At 38.3% G+C, this 13,306-nt stretch overlaps 1 protein-coding gene across 3 annotated transcripts in view; it reads left to right on the plus strand.

Moving 5' to 3' along the window:
• Nucleotides 1–13,306, plus strand: part of LOC137571837 (uncharacterized) — a 330,761-nt gene that overhangs the window by 265,328 nt on the left and 52,127 nt on the right. For all 3 annotated transcript variants that reach the window (XM_068281532.1, XM_068281533.1, XM_068281534.1), the window contains exons 79-85: nucleotides 2,440–2,536; nucleotides 4,342–4,469; nucleotides 5,842–6,101; nucleotides 8,860–8,952; nucleotides 10,587–10,699; nucleotides 10,931–11,056; nucleotides 11,152–11,260. In XM_068281532.1, the coding sequence (XP_068137633.1) occupies nucleotides 2,440–2,536; nucleotides 4,342–4,469; nucleotides 5,842–6,101; nucleotides 8,860–8,952; nucleotides 10,587–10,699; nucleotides 10,931–11,056; nucleotides 11,152–11,260 (926 nt within the window). The remainder of the gene's footprint in view (nucleotides 1–2,439; nucleotides 2,537–4,341; nucleotides 4,470–5,841; nucleotides 6,102–8,859; nucleotides 8,953–10,586; nucleotides 10,700–10,930; nucleotides 11,057–11,151; nucleotides 11,261–13,306) is intronic.

The raw sequence follows: 13,306 nt of genomic DNA on the forward strand, positions 1-13,306 counted from the left end.
CTTCCTGCAGACAGCTCTGCAAGTGTCTGTAATTCCTCAGTATGTGACAGCCCAGCCAGCTCCTTTCACAGCCTAACAGAGGACGATATATCCAGCTTGTAAAAGGCAGCTCTCTTCTCTCACTGACAAGAGAGCAGAGACGCTGCCTAATCTAAATAACACACACGGGAGTGTGCATAGAGGGGGCGTGCATAACAGATCAACAACACTGAAAAGTTGGCAGCCTTCCAGACACAGGGTGACAAATCCGACAGGGGAAAGAAAAGTTGATTTATTACAGAGACGGTGATAGTAGAAAGTGCTGCAGTAAGTCAGAGCACATTAGAATAGGTTTAAGAACGTGTAGGATAGTAGAAAAAAGGATGACATTTTTGTTACAGAGTCTCTTTAAATACAGATGAATTCAGATAGATGGGCAGAGAGCTGGATTTTGTCTACCAAGCCATGCATCTGCCTAACAGTAAACCAACAACTCTGGATTTAGACATATAGTATAAACTACGTTTTTTTTTTTTTTTTTGCTTGTTTTGAAGTTTTTTGGTTGTGCCTTTAAAGAGTTTTGAACTACATATAATAGTTTATACAATACTGTAACATTTATCATCAAAAATATCTAATAAAAAAGCAGTATTGTATATTTTGTACATGAAGACAAATTCAAAATGTTTCTCTGAAATATTGTAACTCACGTTGTTTGTAAGTAGGGAACTGTCTATATACTGTCAGGTAGGTGGATGAGGGTGTGGCTTCACTACTTACCCATTTAGCTATCCCATTATAGAGGCTGGCTTATGGTTGGATGAAAGAGCAGTGGTGTGGTTATAGTTACAGTTGCAAATACAATGAAACTTTAGAACTAGATTGCTGAAGGTGCTATCAGAGCTCTATAAGCTTGTATTTTTTTTTTGTTTTTAAATAAGCACTACAGAAAGTGTAGTACCATACTAGTAAATGTGCATTGTGTCAAGTTTAACACAGCCTCACTTTAAAGTGAACCAGAGACGAAGCACCCTCATGTATTTTACCATAATTATCAATGGGAATATTAGAGAAAACGCCTACCCTGCTCTCTGCTTCATCCTTCACTGCTCAGCCTGCTTGTTATCAGCCCTGATAAAAACCCCGACTGAGCATTCAGTCTTGCCTTGCTCAGGAATGATTATAGCTGAGTCTGTCTTCTCTGATGTTTTTTCAAGCCCAAGCCTGCCCCCTTCTGGCTCTGCTATAATGACTCAGCTATTATGATTCCTGAGCAAAGACAGAGTGAATGCTCAGTCAAGGATTTTATCAGGGCTGATAACAAGCAGGCTAAGCAGTGAAGGATGAAGCAGAGAGCAGGGTAGGCGTTTTTTCTAATGTTCCCACTGATATATATGGTAAAATACATGAGGGTGCTTTGTCTCTGGTTCACTTTAAGAGGCAGTCAGTAGCACACTACAGCTCACTGTAGGGGGTGACTGATGGTCTGCCTGTAAATAAAGGCCCATACTCACTAAGCGATGTTACTAAATGATTTTGTACGAAAAATGTTTTTTGTGATATTGCACAACATTGTTTAGTGAAAGTTCATTAAACAACGTTCAGCGACGGCCAATAGCATGTGATAATCATTAGGTTTGAATGACCGTCATGATGGATCCAATCGTGAAAGGTCGTTCCAATCACCATGGACCGCCATGCTAATTACAGCGGTCATTGAACAATGTGTTTGCATCCGCCATTTGTCCCCATGTTCACGATTGCAATAGATGGATTGGGGAATGATCGTTCATCGGATTGTTTATCGCCACGTATCCAGGGGCCGTCTAACTCGGCACACAAGTGATCTTTTCTCCCCACCAACAGAGCTCTCTGTTGGTGGGGTCTGATCGCTCCCAGGTTGTTTAACTTTTTTTTAAAATAAATATTTATTTTTTTATTAAATTTTACATTTTTTTATTTATTTTTTCCCAGGTCCCTCCCTCCCAGCAGCAGCCTATGACAGCAATCGCTTGTCATAGGCTTCAGCCTATGACAGCGGATTGCTCCTGGCTCCCCCAGAGGGACAGCCGTGTCACACGACTGTCCTCAGTACAGCGCTGCCTTAGATTGCAGCGCTGTACAGGTATATTAGACAGCGGTTTCGCCATCTAACAGTCTCCTGGCGGCGATCACTGCTGGGAGACTGAAGGCGGTGCTCCGCCTTCCAAGCAGAGATGCGCGCGCATCGGTGCGCGTGATCTCCTGCTAGCCCCATTGAAGGGGCCAATTGGCGTGCAGCGGTCACTAGAGGCTAGTATGTTTCAGTTTGATGAAAATGGCTTAAAACCCTAGTTCAGGCTTGTGTTTTTTCTTACATGCATATTTATGTGGACTATATGATATTTATGGTTTTAAATGCACTAAGCTTTGATGTCTATTCCTACAGCAATTTCACTTTCTCTCTGTGTTTACTTTCAGGCTTTAGGGATCCTGGTGATAAAGTTGATAGGACAAAATGGAAAAACATACAATATAATATTGGCGAGACCAGCAAGTTTGTTGATATGATAAATCAGTAAGTTACTATTGTCATGTTACGTATTTATAAAGCAGTAACATTTTTTTTCACAGCACTTTACAGAGTGCTCTGAATATTTCGTGCCACTATCTGCCCCTACCGATAGGCTCACAATCTAATTATTGCCATAGTCCAATGCCCATACCATAGTCAAAGGCCAGTTTGGGGGTAAAAGTACCTTCTCAGTGTGTTTTGGGGATATGGGAGGAAACTGAATCTTCAAATTAAACCCATGATAACACATGGAGAACACACAAACTCCATGCAGATAATGCTCTGGATGAGTGTCAGACCCAAGAAAAGAGTACTAGCCACCATGCTTATCATATACAGTGTTTGGAGACATTTGATGTAATCATTACAGCATAAGCAATCATATTTAATATTAACAAAGCATCTTGCTTGAATTTTTGCATTTTTTTAAATATATTTATTAATAATAAAAATTAATTTAGAATAACATGTAATGAACCAGGTTGGTATGGTCAGTGCTAGAAACAGGACAGAAAAGAAAACACACCAATAAGTGTATTAAAAAAATTACTGGTTGCTAAGTCACAAGTATAGGTGCAAATATTTAATAACAGATTGTGGACTAATTTACGTTTCAATAAAACAAATTACTAAATAAAATCCATGAAAGAGTCCATATAAATGAACAACAACAAGAAGTATAACCTATAGAAAAAAATGAAATTGATTGATATTTTTGAGTATTTTCAAGCAGAAGGTAATTGTGAGTGAGATTAGGAGTGGCAGAAATTCTACATAGATCAAAAAACAGGTTACAGGATACCCTATGTGACATGATGAAATAGACGTGTATGTACAAAGCTAAATATACAAATAACTAGCCTTTCTGACTGACTGTTCCTTTTTCTGCCAGAAAGGTGTGCAAGTGACAGTTTCTCTCAAGACGGGACTTAGTTGGACTATAGCTTAACCCCCATTGATAAGAAATTACAGCCATAAAACTCATTCCTTGTTAAAAACAGCTTCTGAGAGCTGGGGATAGACAAAAAAGGTCAATAGTTTGTATATTTTAGCTTCTGAGACACTGAAAAACTTTGTCAGCACGAGACATTCATAATTGAATATTCTTTTCTTAGCTGATACACGGAAAAAAACCAATTGCAGGATTCTAAAAAAAAAAGTCATTTTTAGGAGTAGGAAGGAAGATACAATTGTTTTTTTCACCTTAGACTTTCTTTAAGCGACAAATACATAATTAGCTGCACTGAGCATTAAAGAAACGTACATAGAGGTTCTGTCAGATTTTAGGCAAAATCAGTTTGGTTTATTGAAATATGCCAGTGCTGTGTGCTAGATTTATGAAATATACAAGTGCTGTGTGCTAGATTTATGAAATATACAAGTGCTGTGTGCTAGATTTATGAAATGTGCCAGTGCTGTGTGCTAGAACCACTATTTGGAGAAATACCTGTTACTGGTTTTGTTGCCCTGGCATTACAACAAAGGAAAAAAGCATTTTGTTTAGATCAGCAATGGCAACCTCCATGATTTATTTTATAATGGTTGTGTTGATAACTGTAGGCATTTCATAATAATAAGCCACATCTTTCAGTCTCAGAAAAATAATCTTCATATGTGTTATGGATTTATGTGACTAGAGTTTCCTGGGACCTCTATTCCTCGGGACCAACACCAACCTGCATGACTCAAATTGTTTAGGCACAGGCCAGCAGGATTTGCAGACTCTGCTTTCACTGAATTGCATTTCTCACGACTGCTTGTAATCATCTACACTCAGTCAAATGGTGATTAGGTTTATTTATATACAGGATTGCCAAACTTGATGATGGACTTCCAGAGCTGACTCTAAAAGATGTTGAGGCCTATCTTGGTAGAGCCAAAGAAGGTTCCACTGGAGTTACGGGTGAAGGCTCTTTGCTGGAAAATGCTGCCCCACGTATGTATAATGGAGTTTATTATAACTTACCACATTTTTATAATTAGAATATTTTGGTGTTCAAGTGGATTCTTATAATAAAATTATATATAATCCTAGAGAACACTTGGTGTGTGTATATATTGTGAATATAATGCATAGCTGCAGCACACTTAGCGTGTATTCTAATGCTCTATATCTTGTGCTTTATTGAGAGAGTGGCCAACTTCAGCAAAATGAAAAAGAGATAATACAGTAGTTCATATTTATCACACATGAAAGGAAAACAGGAGTAAAAGTAGCAGGGTAGCTGCATTGAGAAGCCAATCACCTTTCAGCTGTTAAATGAAACAGATATCTGTTGTTCTTGACAACTGCTTCACTTTTCTGTGTACCAATCTTCATAAATCTGACGCAGATCCCAGTGGTACTAAACACTAGTCCATCCCATTGGAAACTCAGGACAGACATTGACTTGTCAAAATAGACGTAGAGATCAACTTCATACTTTAAGATCTGGTATACATTATTGTGTTTCTGATTCAAAGATGCTTTTGGGTATTCAGCAGAACGTAGGTTATAATTTCAACGCCAGCTGATACAGTACCAAGCATTCACGTTGGTTAGGAGGATCTGCTAAGAAAACATCAAAGTTCATGCTTATTTTCTGCCTCGATAAAATAAAGCACATTATGCCATAAGTGGTTGTATCATTTTTCAGGCTTTTTACAGGCATGTATTATCCCATTGCTACTTTTTACCATATTGCAACTATATTTAATGTACATGGCCGCCCAGGTCACCACTTTTTCACTTGGCCTCGATCAGGCTGGAGGTTTCAGACCAACTCCAAACCTAGAGCCCCTCGGTTGTCAACATCTTGAACTCCTTTCACACCCCCTTTAGGTTTTTTTACTGGAACTGACAAATCGCATTACACTGCTGCATATTTATATATTAAGTAAAATTTTGTGTTACTCTGCTGTACGTGGAAATTGTGTTTACTTTACTGTGTCTTTGTAAGTCCTATCCTACACTAAAGTCCTGTACGTGCCAAGTCCAATTCTGGGCACGACCCAGTCGTGGTTGGCAATAAAGTGATTCTGATGGTTAAAGAGAAGATTGATCATACAGTGAGATTCTGCTCCATGAAACAATAAAAAACTCATGAGCTGCAAAAGATCATTTGTGAAGGTGTGGTCATGGCAGAGACATGTACATGTCGTGTTAAACCCATACGTTTAGCATAACACATATATGTGAAACAGCCCTACACTTGTCTTTTTTGATATGGGCAATGTATTTATTTCATAGCACATTGCTTCAAAAGAAAACAGTGACCACCCATCATATATCTACATAAATTCCTGTGCCTTTTGTTGGTGTATTTCAGATGCCACTCCTCAGTCCATAACACCAGCTAAGAAGTACACACAAAGTGATAATAGCAAAACAAAGGATAATAAAAGAGGAGGAATTACAATTGCAGCAGCTCGTTATAGCTCTGAGGATGCAGCCTCGCTGGTGGCATTTATTGTTGCAGTGGTGGAATATACACGGCTTTGTGTGCCACTTAAGGAATGCCAGAAAAAGGTGGCAGATTTCGAGAGAGAAAAAGAGGAGATTATTATCAAAGAGGAGCAGTCAAAAAAGGTGAGTTTACCATATTGTAATTATATGTGTGTTCTATGCGAATCATCAGTTTATATATTCTTAAAGGTGTGATCCAGTCAATATAAAAAAGTCAGTTAAAGAGGCAACATAGTGACATTGTAGAATGTAGTATTTTATAGAGGATACCCACTTCAATGTTATTTATCCAGATTTCAGCATCAGAAACACATCCTATAGCTATATATAGCTGTATATTGGTACGTAGCCCTCCCTCCCACTGATGTCTAGCCTAGGCTGAATTCTCCTCCCAGAGCATTCTGGTAGAACAGGTGTTGTTTCGACAGACTTCGGAACACACAGTAAACAAACATTTCGCAATAGAGACCCTACCAGCAGTAAAGATGTTGCTAACCTGTGGTAAATTTCGGAAAGTAAACCAGGGAGAGGAAAGGGTTTACAATGGGCAAACTGACTAAACATTCTCCCAAAGTAATATTGTTAAAATTAAGCAATATTTTTCATTAACCTATATTAAGTAAAGTTAATCTTTATCTATCTAACTTTATTTTAAAAAGAGTTCTACCTGCTTTAGGAAAGAAAAAACAATTTCTGGAGTATAAGCAGAGAATTGTCTAGGGAAAAAGTTAAAAAGATTAGGAAACATGCCATATTCTAACCCCTACTTAAATAAATTATGTGCTCAAAATATATATAAAAAACAGTGGAATTGTCTCATAAATTAGGTGGACCTTTGATGATATCATGACATAATGTCACCATGGCAATCAATGCACATCATGCACCTGGCACATAGATGCTGCCGGGGAACCCACAGAGTAGAAGCGAACCAGCAAACATGTAGATCAGATTTTAATATGTCTTACTGGTAAGTCCTGTCACAGGCCCCCTAGTGGCTGGACTGCTCAATGCCTCCGAATCTTTTCCAATGCACAGACAATCCAATATCATGGATTTAATCGATGCACTGAAACCACTGGAACTGGGCAAGCAGACAGGCCAGGAGGGAGCGTGTGAGCACAACAAACACTTTGATACACAATATTTCAGGTGCAAGGCTTCCACCACCTCTGCAGAAGTATTCTAAACCTGCAAATAAAAATGATAAAACACTCTGGTCTGAATAAAAACAATACAATACTTAAGGTAGCGAATGTTTAGAAAGGCTAGGATTTTTTCTGCGGTGCTTAAACCAGGTATGTAGCCGCACAAAAAAATGACCTAAAGTCTTTTATTGTAAATGCAATATAAATAATTAAAATATAGGGAAAATTATTAAAAGTAACAATTATAGACACAGTAGCCACAGGTAAAATAAAAGGTCAAAAAAAAAAAGGAATATTTAGACATTGTGGGAGAAAGATGTCCTTTGTGTGAAAATCCACGCAAAATGGAAGGTTCCTTTGTTTCAAACGCTCAGTCAAACTGGAGGCCAGCCACATGGTCCTCTTGCTGGCTTCAGACTTCCGTGATGTTACAAAAAAGGGAGGACCTTATCAGATTTCAGTCCTTTGCTTATATAGGACCCAGCTCTTTAGGGCGGAATTCAGAGTCAGCCCCTGGGCTGGAGCTGGTGGCATTCCTTTTTATTTTGAAGGGAACCCTGAATCCCAAATATGTGACATTTTTATATATTGGGCCACATTCATTGCACACAAATAATAATAGCAAATTCACAATCCCCAGAGAATATGGATCACATTAATACCAGACATGAATAGTGTGTGACATTCCCTTCCTGAGAAGTTTAATAACCAGATTGCTGGTTATGTCAATAATAATAATAATAATAATAATAATCATATTAATAACTTGTAATAATAATATGTAAAATAATATACTGATCATATATATCACAAGTACGGTATCTCTTTAAAGCACAAAATAAACAAGTACATTTATTAAATATAGCCAGGAACTTTGCTTCTGCTCTGTCTGCCCCCATAGTGAGCTGAAAAGTATAGTGTACTACCAAATGTCTCCTTTCAAGCTTGTGTTCACACCTATGTGGGAGGTGCCTGCTGAAGGAAGATTTTTTTTGTTCCTGGTAATTAAAGAAAAACATTGTAATCCAAGAATAGCAGCTGTACCCAACTGGAATAGGCCAGACCCCAGGCTTTTGCTTCCTACTACAACTACACATCCAATCTGAATTATAACCTGACGCACAATCAGCGATCAGAATGCCGATTGTGACTGAGTTTTCCAGGGGAGGATTGCTATGTAAATACCCACTTTGTTCAGCTGTAGAATCATGTAACACATGAGAATTGACTTGCGGCACATAACAGCTCTTTAAAAAAATAATTCATTTGTAGCTGGTCAGAAACTGCTGAAGCAACAAAAAGTAAAATAAATTCCCTCACTTTAATGCTGCATATTGCAAAGATTAATAGCTAACATTGCTTTTCTTTGCTTAAATTATTTGTATGTGTTTATCAAACACAGCCATAGCCGTGTCACAGTCTGCTGCCAAGCTCTGGATTAAATCAACTCCGAAATGCAGAAGGGCTTCCACCCTCTGCAGCTAATTATTTCATGCAGGAAGATAGGAATTTCTGGGCAGTCAATACTTCAGAGTCATGTAGTCTTGGTTACAAAAAAGTGCATTTTTAGCTGTATGTTATGCTCATAGTTGGTGGGCATTAAAATGTAAAGAAAATGTTTAATAACATTATATTCCGGATTGATTTATGTTGAAACAAAAGTTGAATTTCCAGTGAAACCTTAGACTAACAAGCACGATTTGGTCAATTAACATTGTATCTACCTTGTTTAGATATCAGAGAACTTTGAAGAAGAGTCCACAGTACTTTATCATCAGATGCTGAGCACCCTGACTGTAGAGGGTCTTCCCTCTCTCCACACTGAGGTAACAACACACATGTATTAAAATAATTATGTATAATTCATGTATTCAAAAGGAAAAAAAACACAACTACAAGTGAAAGTCCTTTTTTTGTCACCAAACTTATTTGGTATCTGGTTCTATGTTCCTGTACAACCAAACCTACATAAAGGTAGAACATACTGTTCCCTTATTAGTCATGTTTTAGGTGGGGAAAGACAGAACTGAATCAGGACTTTATCCCTCAAGCAAGGGTTTGGGGGCTGTGTGCTGTACAGCTGCTTCGCTCTGAGCTCAGTGAAGCTGGCTCCCCTATAATCAGCACAAATAAATGTTATGCTATGTTTGTGCCCATTTGTACTGCAAAAACAAAGTGTTGTGCTGCTTTCATTTTGAAGGTAATAACAAACATTCCCCCAGACAATAACATCACCCAGCCCCCATACAACAGCGTGTGGGCATGGAACTGGTATGGTTTGATAGTGCTGTAATTGTGCTCATTTGTGCTGCAAAAATCATCATTCTATCTTTTATAGTTTTTGAGGTATTCAAGTTTTTATAAAGGTCAAAATCTCACTCAGCCCCCCCCCCCCCCCCACACAAACACACACACACACACATCACAAAGGTTGAATGAACATTTGAGGGAGGTTACAGACTAAAGACCTGTACAGACTGCTGCGCTTGCGCTGCACTTTTCAAATCGCATGCACTTTTTAATCGCAAGGTCTTTTGAAAAATAATGAAAATCGTGAGGACCTGTACACACTGGTGCGAAGCGCTTTTCCTATTCTCATGAAGGCTTGCGATTTAAAAATCACATGCGATTTTAAAAGCGCAGCAGTGTGTACAGGCCCTCACTAGTAAAAAGTTAGGGGGGCAACATCTGCCTTCCATCAGGCATCAAAATGGCCAGAAACGGCCCTGCTGCTATGCCAAGTGCCTATTTTCATTATTCAAACCGATTTTGTACAAATGTGTACATCACACCTAAAGCAGGGACATATAAGGAAGAAATGGTATTGATTTGGTTCCAGAAGGACAACAGCTAAGTGCCATAAAAACTTGGGTATAATAGGACAGGAAAGCCATTTTTTTTATATTTCTTGTGTTATGTGTTGTTAGTGCCAGTATTATACCAATTCTAGCCAGGCCAATTCAGCTTATTCCTATTAGTTCCATTTCTATTGTTTCCACCCCAGTCCTGAATTATAAACTGTTTGTTCAATGAACAATGTAAATTCTCCTGTATGTTATATATAGTATGTCATGCTTAGTCTCTGCCTCCATTCCTAGAGTGCAAGGCCAATTGGCCAGGGCTCTCTCCCACCTTTGTCTTACAATGCTGTGTAATGTGCATTCATATCTTCCACCATTATGTAAAAATCTGCAATTGATTTGCTCATTGCATCATCTGTAATCCATAATTGTATTGTACTGTTGTTATATTGTTTATATTGCATTGTTATACCTTTTTTTTCTGTTGTACAGCGCCACAGATTCAATAATATAATATCTGCACTGCACAGAAGTCATTTATTTTTATGATTCTACATTTATTTCCACCTTTGATTTTCTCTGTTGCATTTATTTACTCTATAGTTATTTTATTTATATGTAAGTGGATTCTCAGAGATGCCTCAACCTCACTCTTACAGGTGGAGAAGCTTCATGAAGAATACGATGCTGCTGTGGGTCAGAAATGCCAGCTAAAGGAGGATCTGAGGTCCCAAGAGGAGAAGCTACAGGCAGCTGTGGACATCCTGGACAGGTTAGCTTACTTATATTTCCTGAATCTGTTACCATGTAATGTGTGTATACCTGCAGACAAAGTTTACATGCCACTTTAGAAACCAGTATGTAGTACTTATAGCATAAATGAAGTTAGCTTATTTTGTCTTCACAATATAAAGTGTATACAAATAATTGGCTGAAATGTGTAAATAGAAGGCATCTGATTTTTACTGCTATGGTTTGATGGAGTATGTTTTATATCATTAAGGCTGAAGGCACAAGAGCAGCAGTGGAAAGACAAGTTGAACCAAAACAGTTCTAGTGACCTCCTTACAAACTGTGTGCTTGCTGCAGCTTATCTCACCTACTGTCCTGCTTTTAGTGTGGATGGAAGGTATGAAGGTCTTGATCTTCCATGTGACTGCGCCGTGGTATTGTAATATGCTGAAGGCAACAGTACTTATCAAATCTTTAATTCCTTTGTTATAGGACACGAGTTACTGAGCAGCTCTTCAAAGTGTGTGACAGCTGTGGACTTCCAGTGCCTCAGAGAATGCTCCTGAAAGACCTACCACTCATGCAGTTTTTGCACACTCCGGTATCATATTTAAACCTGGCACAATTAATAGATGAAGAATTCATGAGTAATACACTGTTCAGGCAATTCGTGGCCAGTTGATTTTTCCAGTTGATTTCCAGAAAGGGGATTGATCAGTAGGGAACACCAAATCTACTTACACGGGTGCCTGTTTTTCCAACTGATAATTTGTTTGAAATTAGTTTCTGTTGGTTCTGTCATGTGCAGTGTTCCCCAACCCTGTCCTCAAGGCCCACCAACAGTGCATGTTTTGTGGAAATTCACAGAGGTAGGTAATCAGCTCTGCTGCAACACTAATTACCTCACCTGTGTAGGTTTGTGGTTTTCTGCAAAACATGTACTGTTGGTGGGCCTTGAGGACAGGGTTGGGGACCTCTGATGTACAGGACATGTACAGGACTGATCAAATATTACCTGCACATCCAGTTCTTCAAGGATCAATACTTCAGTTGTTATATAATGGGTTGCAGAAAAATTCCCCTTCAGTTGCTGGATCATGTGATCATTTTAATTGGATCATACAAAGATTGGAAGAGTTTTTGCATCAGCTATGATAAGGTGTCTAGGAAAGTACTGCATTTTCAAAGTCAGACTGGTCAGTAGTAGTTGCTCAATTCAACTGGCAAAATATTGTGCAATCAAGAAGAAAGGCTGGCTGACATCTTTGTATAGATCCTGTAAAGGGATTGCTTTTGTATACAATAAGGGAGATACTGAGAAACCCTCATGTGGAGGTGGATTAGTCCAAGACCAGTCGGATCTTTCAGATTCTGATTACTGCTTACTGTAAGTGACAGCAACACTGGAGAAAAGTGATTTAAAGTGCACTTTTACTCTGGGAGAAATATACTTCTTATAAGTATCTGTACACATGTATTTTACATTTTACAATGTTTCACCATAAAAACTTCAAGAGAGAGGAGAATTGAAGTTTGCCATAGATGTGATGCCCAGAACACACAACCAAAGCTTGATGTATGCTGACTGGTATTGAGGAGGGAAGGGCAGAACGGGGAGCAATGACTAGCTTTATGGTGCCTATTAATGATACAACATAGATTTGGAAAGATTGTGCAATCGAGATTGTATATAGTGTATTGTGTGTATCATTGATGGGTACTTTTACTCTGTCTAAAGGAAAACAGTAGGAATAGAGCTGATAAAACCTGGTTGATATCTCTCCAAGATCGGCCCAAAGACATGCCTGTAAAGACATTTATCCAACTGGAAAACAATTACCTGATCTTTGTATAAGGGCTTACAGTCTGATTGTGCAGTCTTTTTGCAACTACCAACAACACTGTAGTGAAAGAGTTAGTAGACTTGATATAATTTGAATATTTTTTATACTATTTTAGATTAAGTTGGACTGCACGCAGATTGCACAATCGGGATGCTAAGTTTGTAAGCCCGAAAGGAAGGTGCCTTCATGCATGCTCATAAAATGACATGAATACACTGTCTCCTGGTTGCCTGACTAAAGCCCATCATGCACTGTGAAATAGGCTTTATGTCAAGTGAATGGTTACAGTCTTAATGATATTGATTAACCTGGTTGCAACTGGGCACCAATCAGCAGACATCAGATGGAGTATTAATCTGAATACTGCTTTATGCAGTTCAAATCCATGAGTTTTGCATCGGCTTGCTCCTCCCAACACACAATTACCCATATTGATTTGAAAAATGGTCTTTTTAGATTAATGTTTGATTGATTTTTCAATGAAATGTTGGTCTAGATGTCCCTAGTTTTTAATAACATTAAAACTAACAAAAGCATTACATTTTAAATCAAATCGAATGCGTATCTTGTATAAACAATGTATGATAGTCGTCATCCATTGCATCAGTCTGTTATTATAAAACGGCTAATTTTAGCAGGTCGATGAGACCTCACATAGTGCTTTGCTTTTATGTAATTCCCAAAGCATATTTTAAGTACAGTTCCCATCTAAACTGTTATGGGTTATTGAGTGGAAGATCTTCCATGTCCAATAAAATCCCTCTACTACTTCATGTACAGTATGGTTTTCTGTAGAAGCTAAA

Source organism: Hyperolius riggenbachi, chromosome 4, assembly GCF_040937935.1.
Source record: "Hyperolius riggenbachi isolate aHypRig1 chromosome 4, aHypRig1.pri, whole genome shotgun sequence".
In the NCBI taxonomy this organism is placed as follows: Eukaryota; Metazoa; Chordata; class Amphibia; order Anura; family Hyperoliidae; genus Hyperolius; species Hyperolius riggenbachi.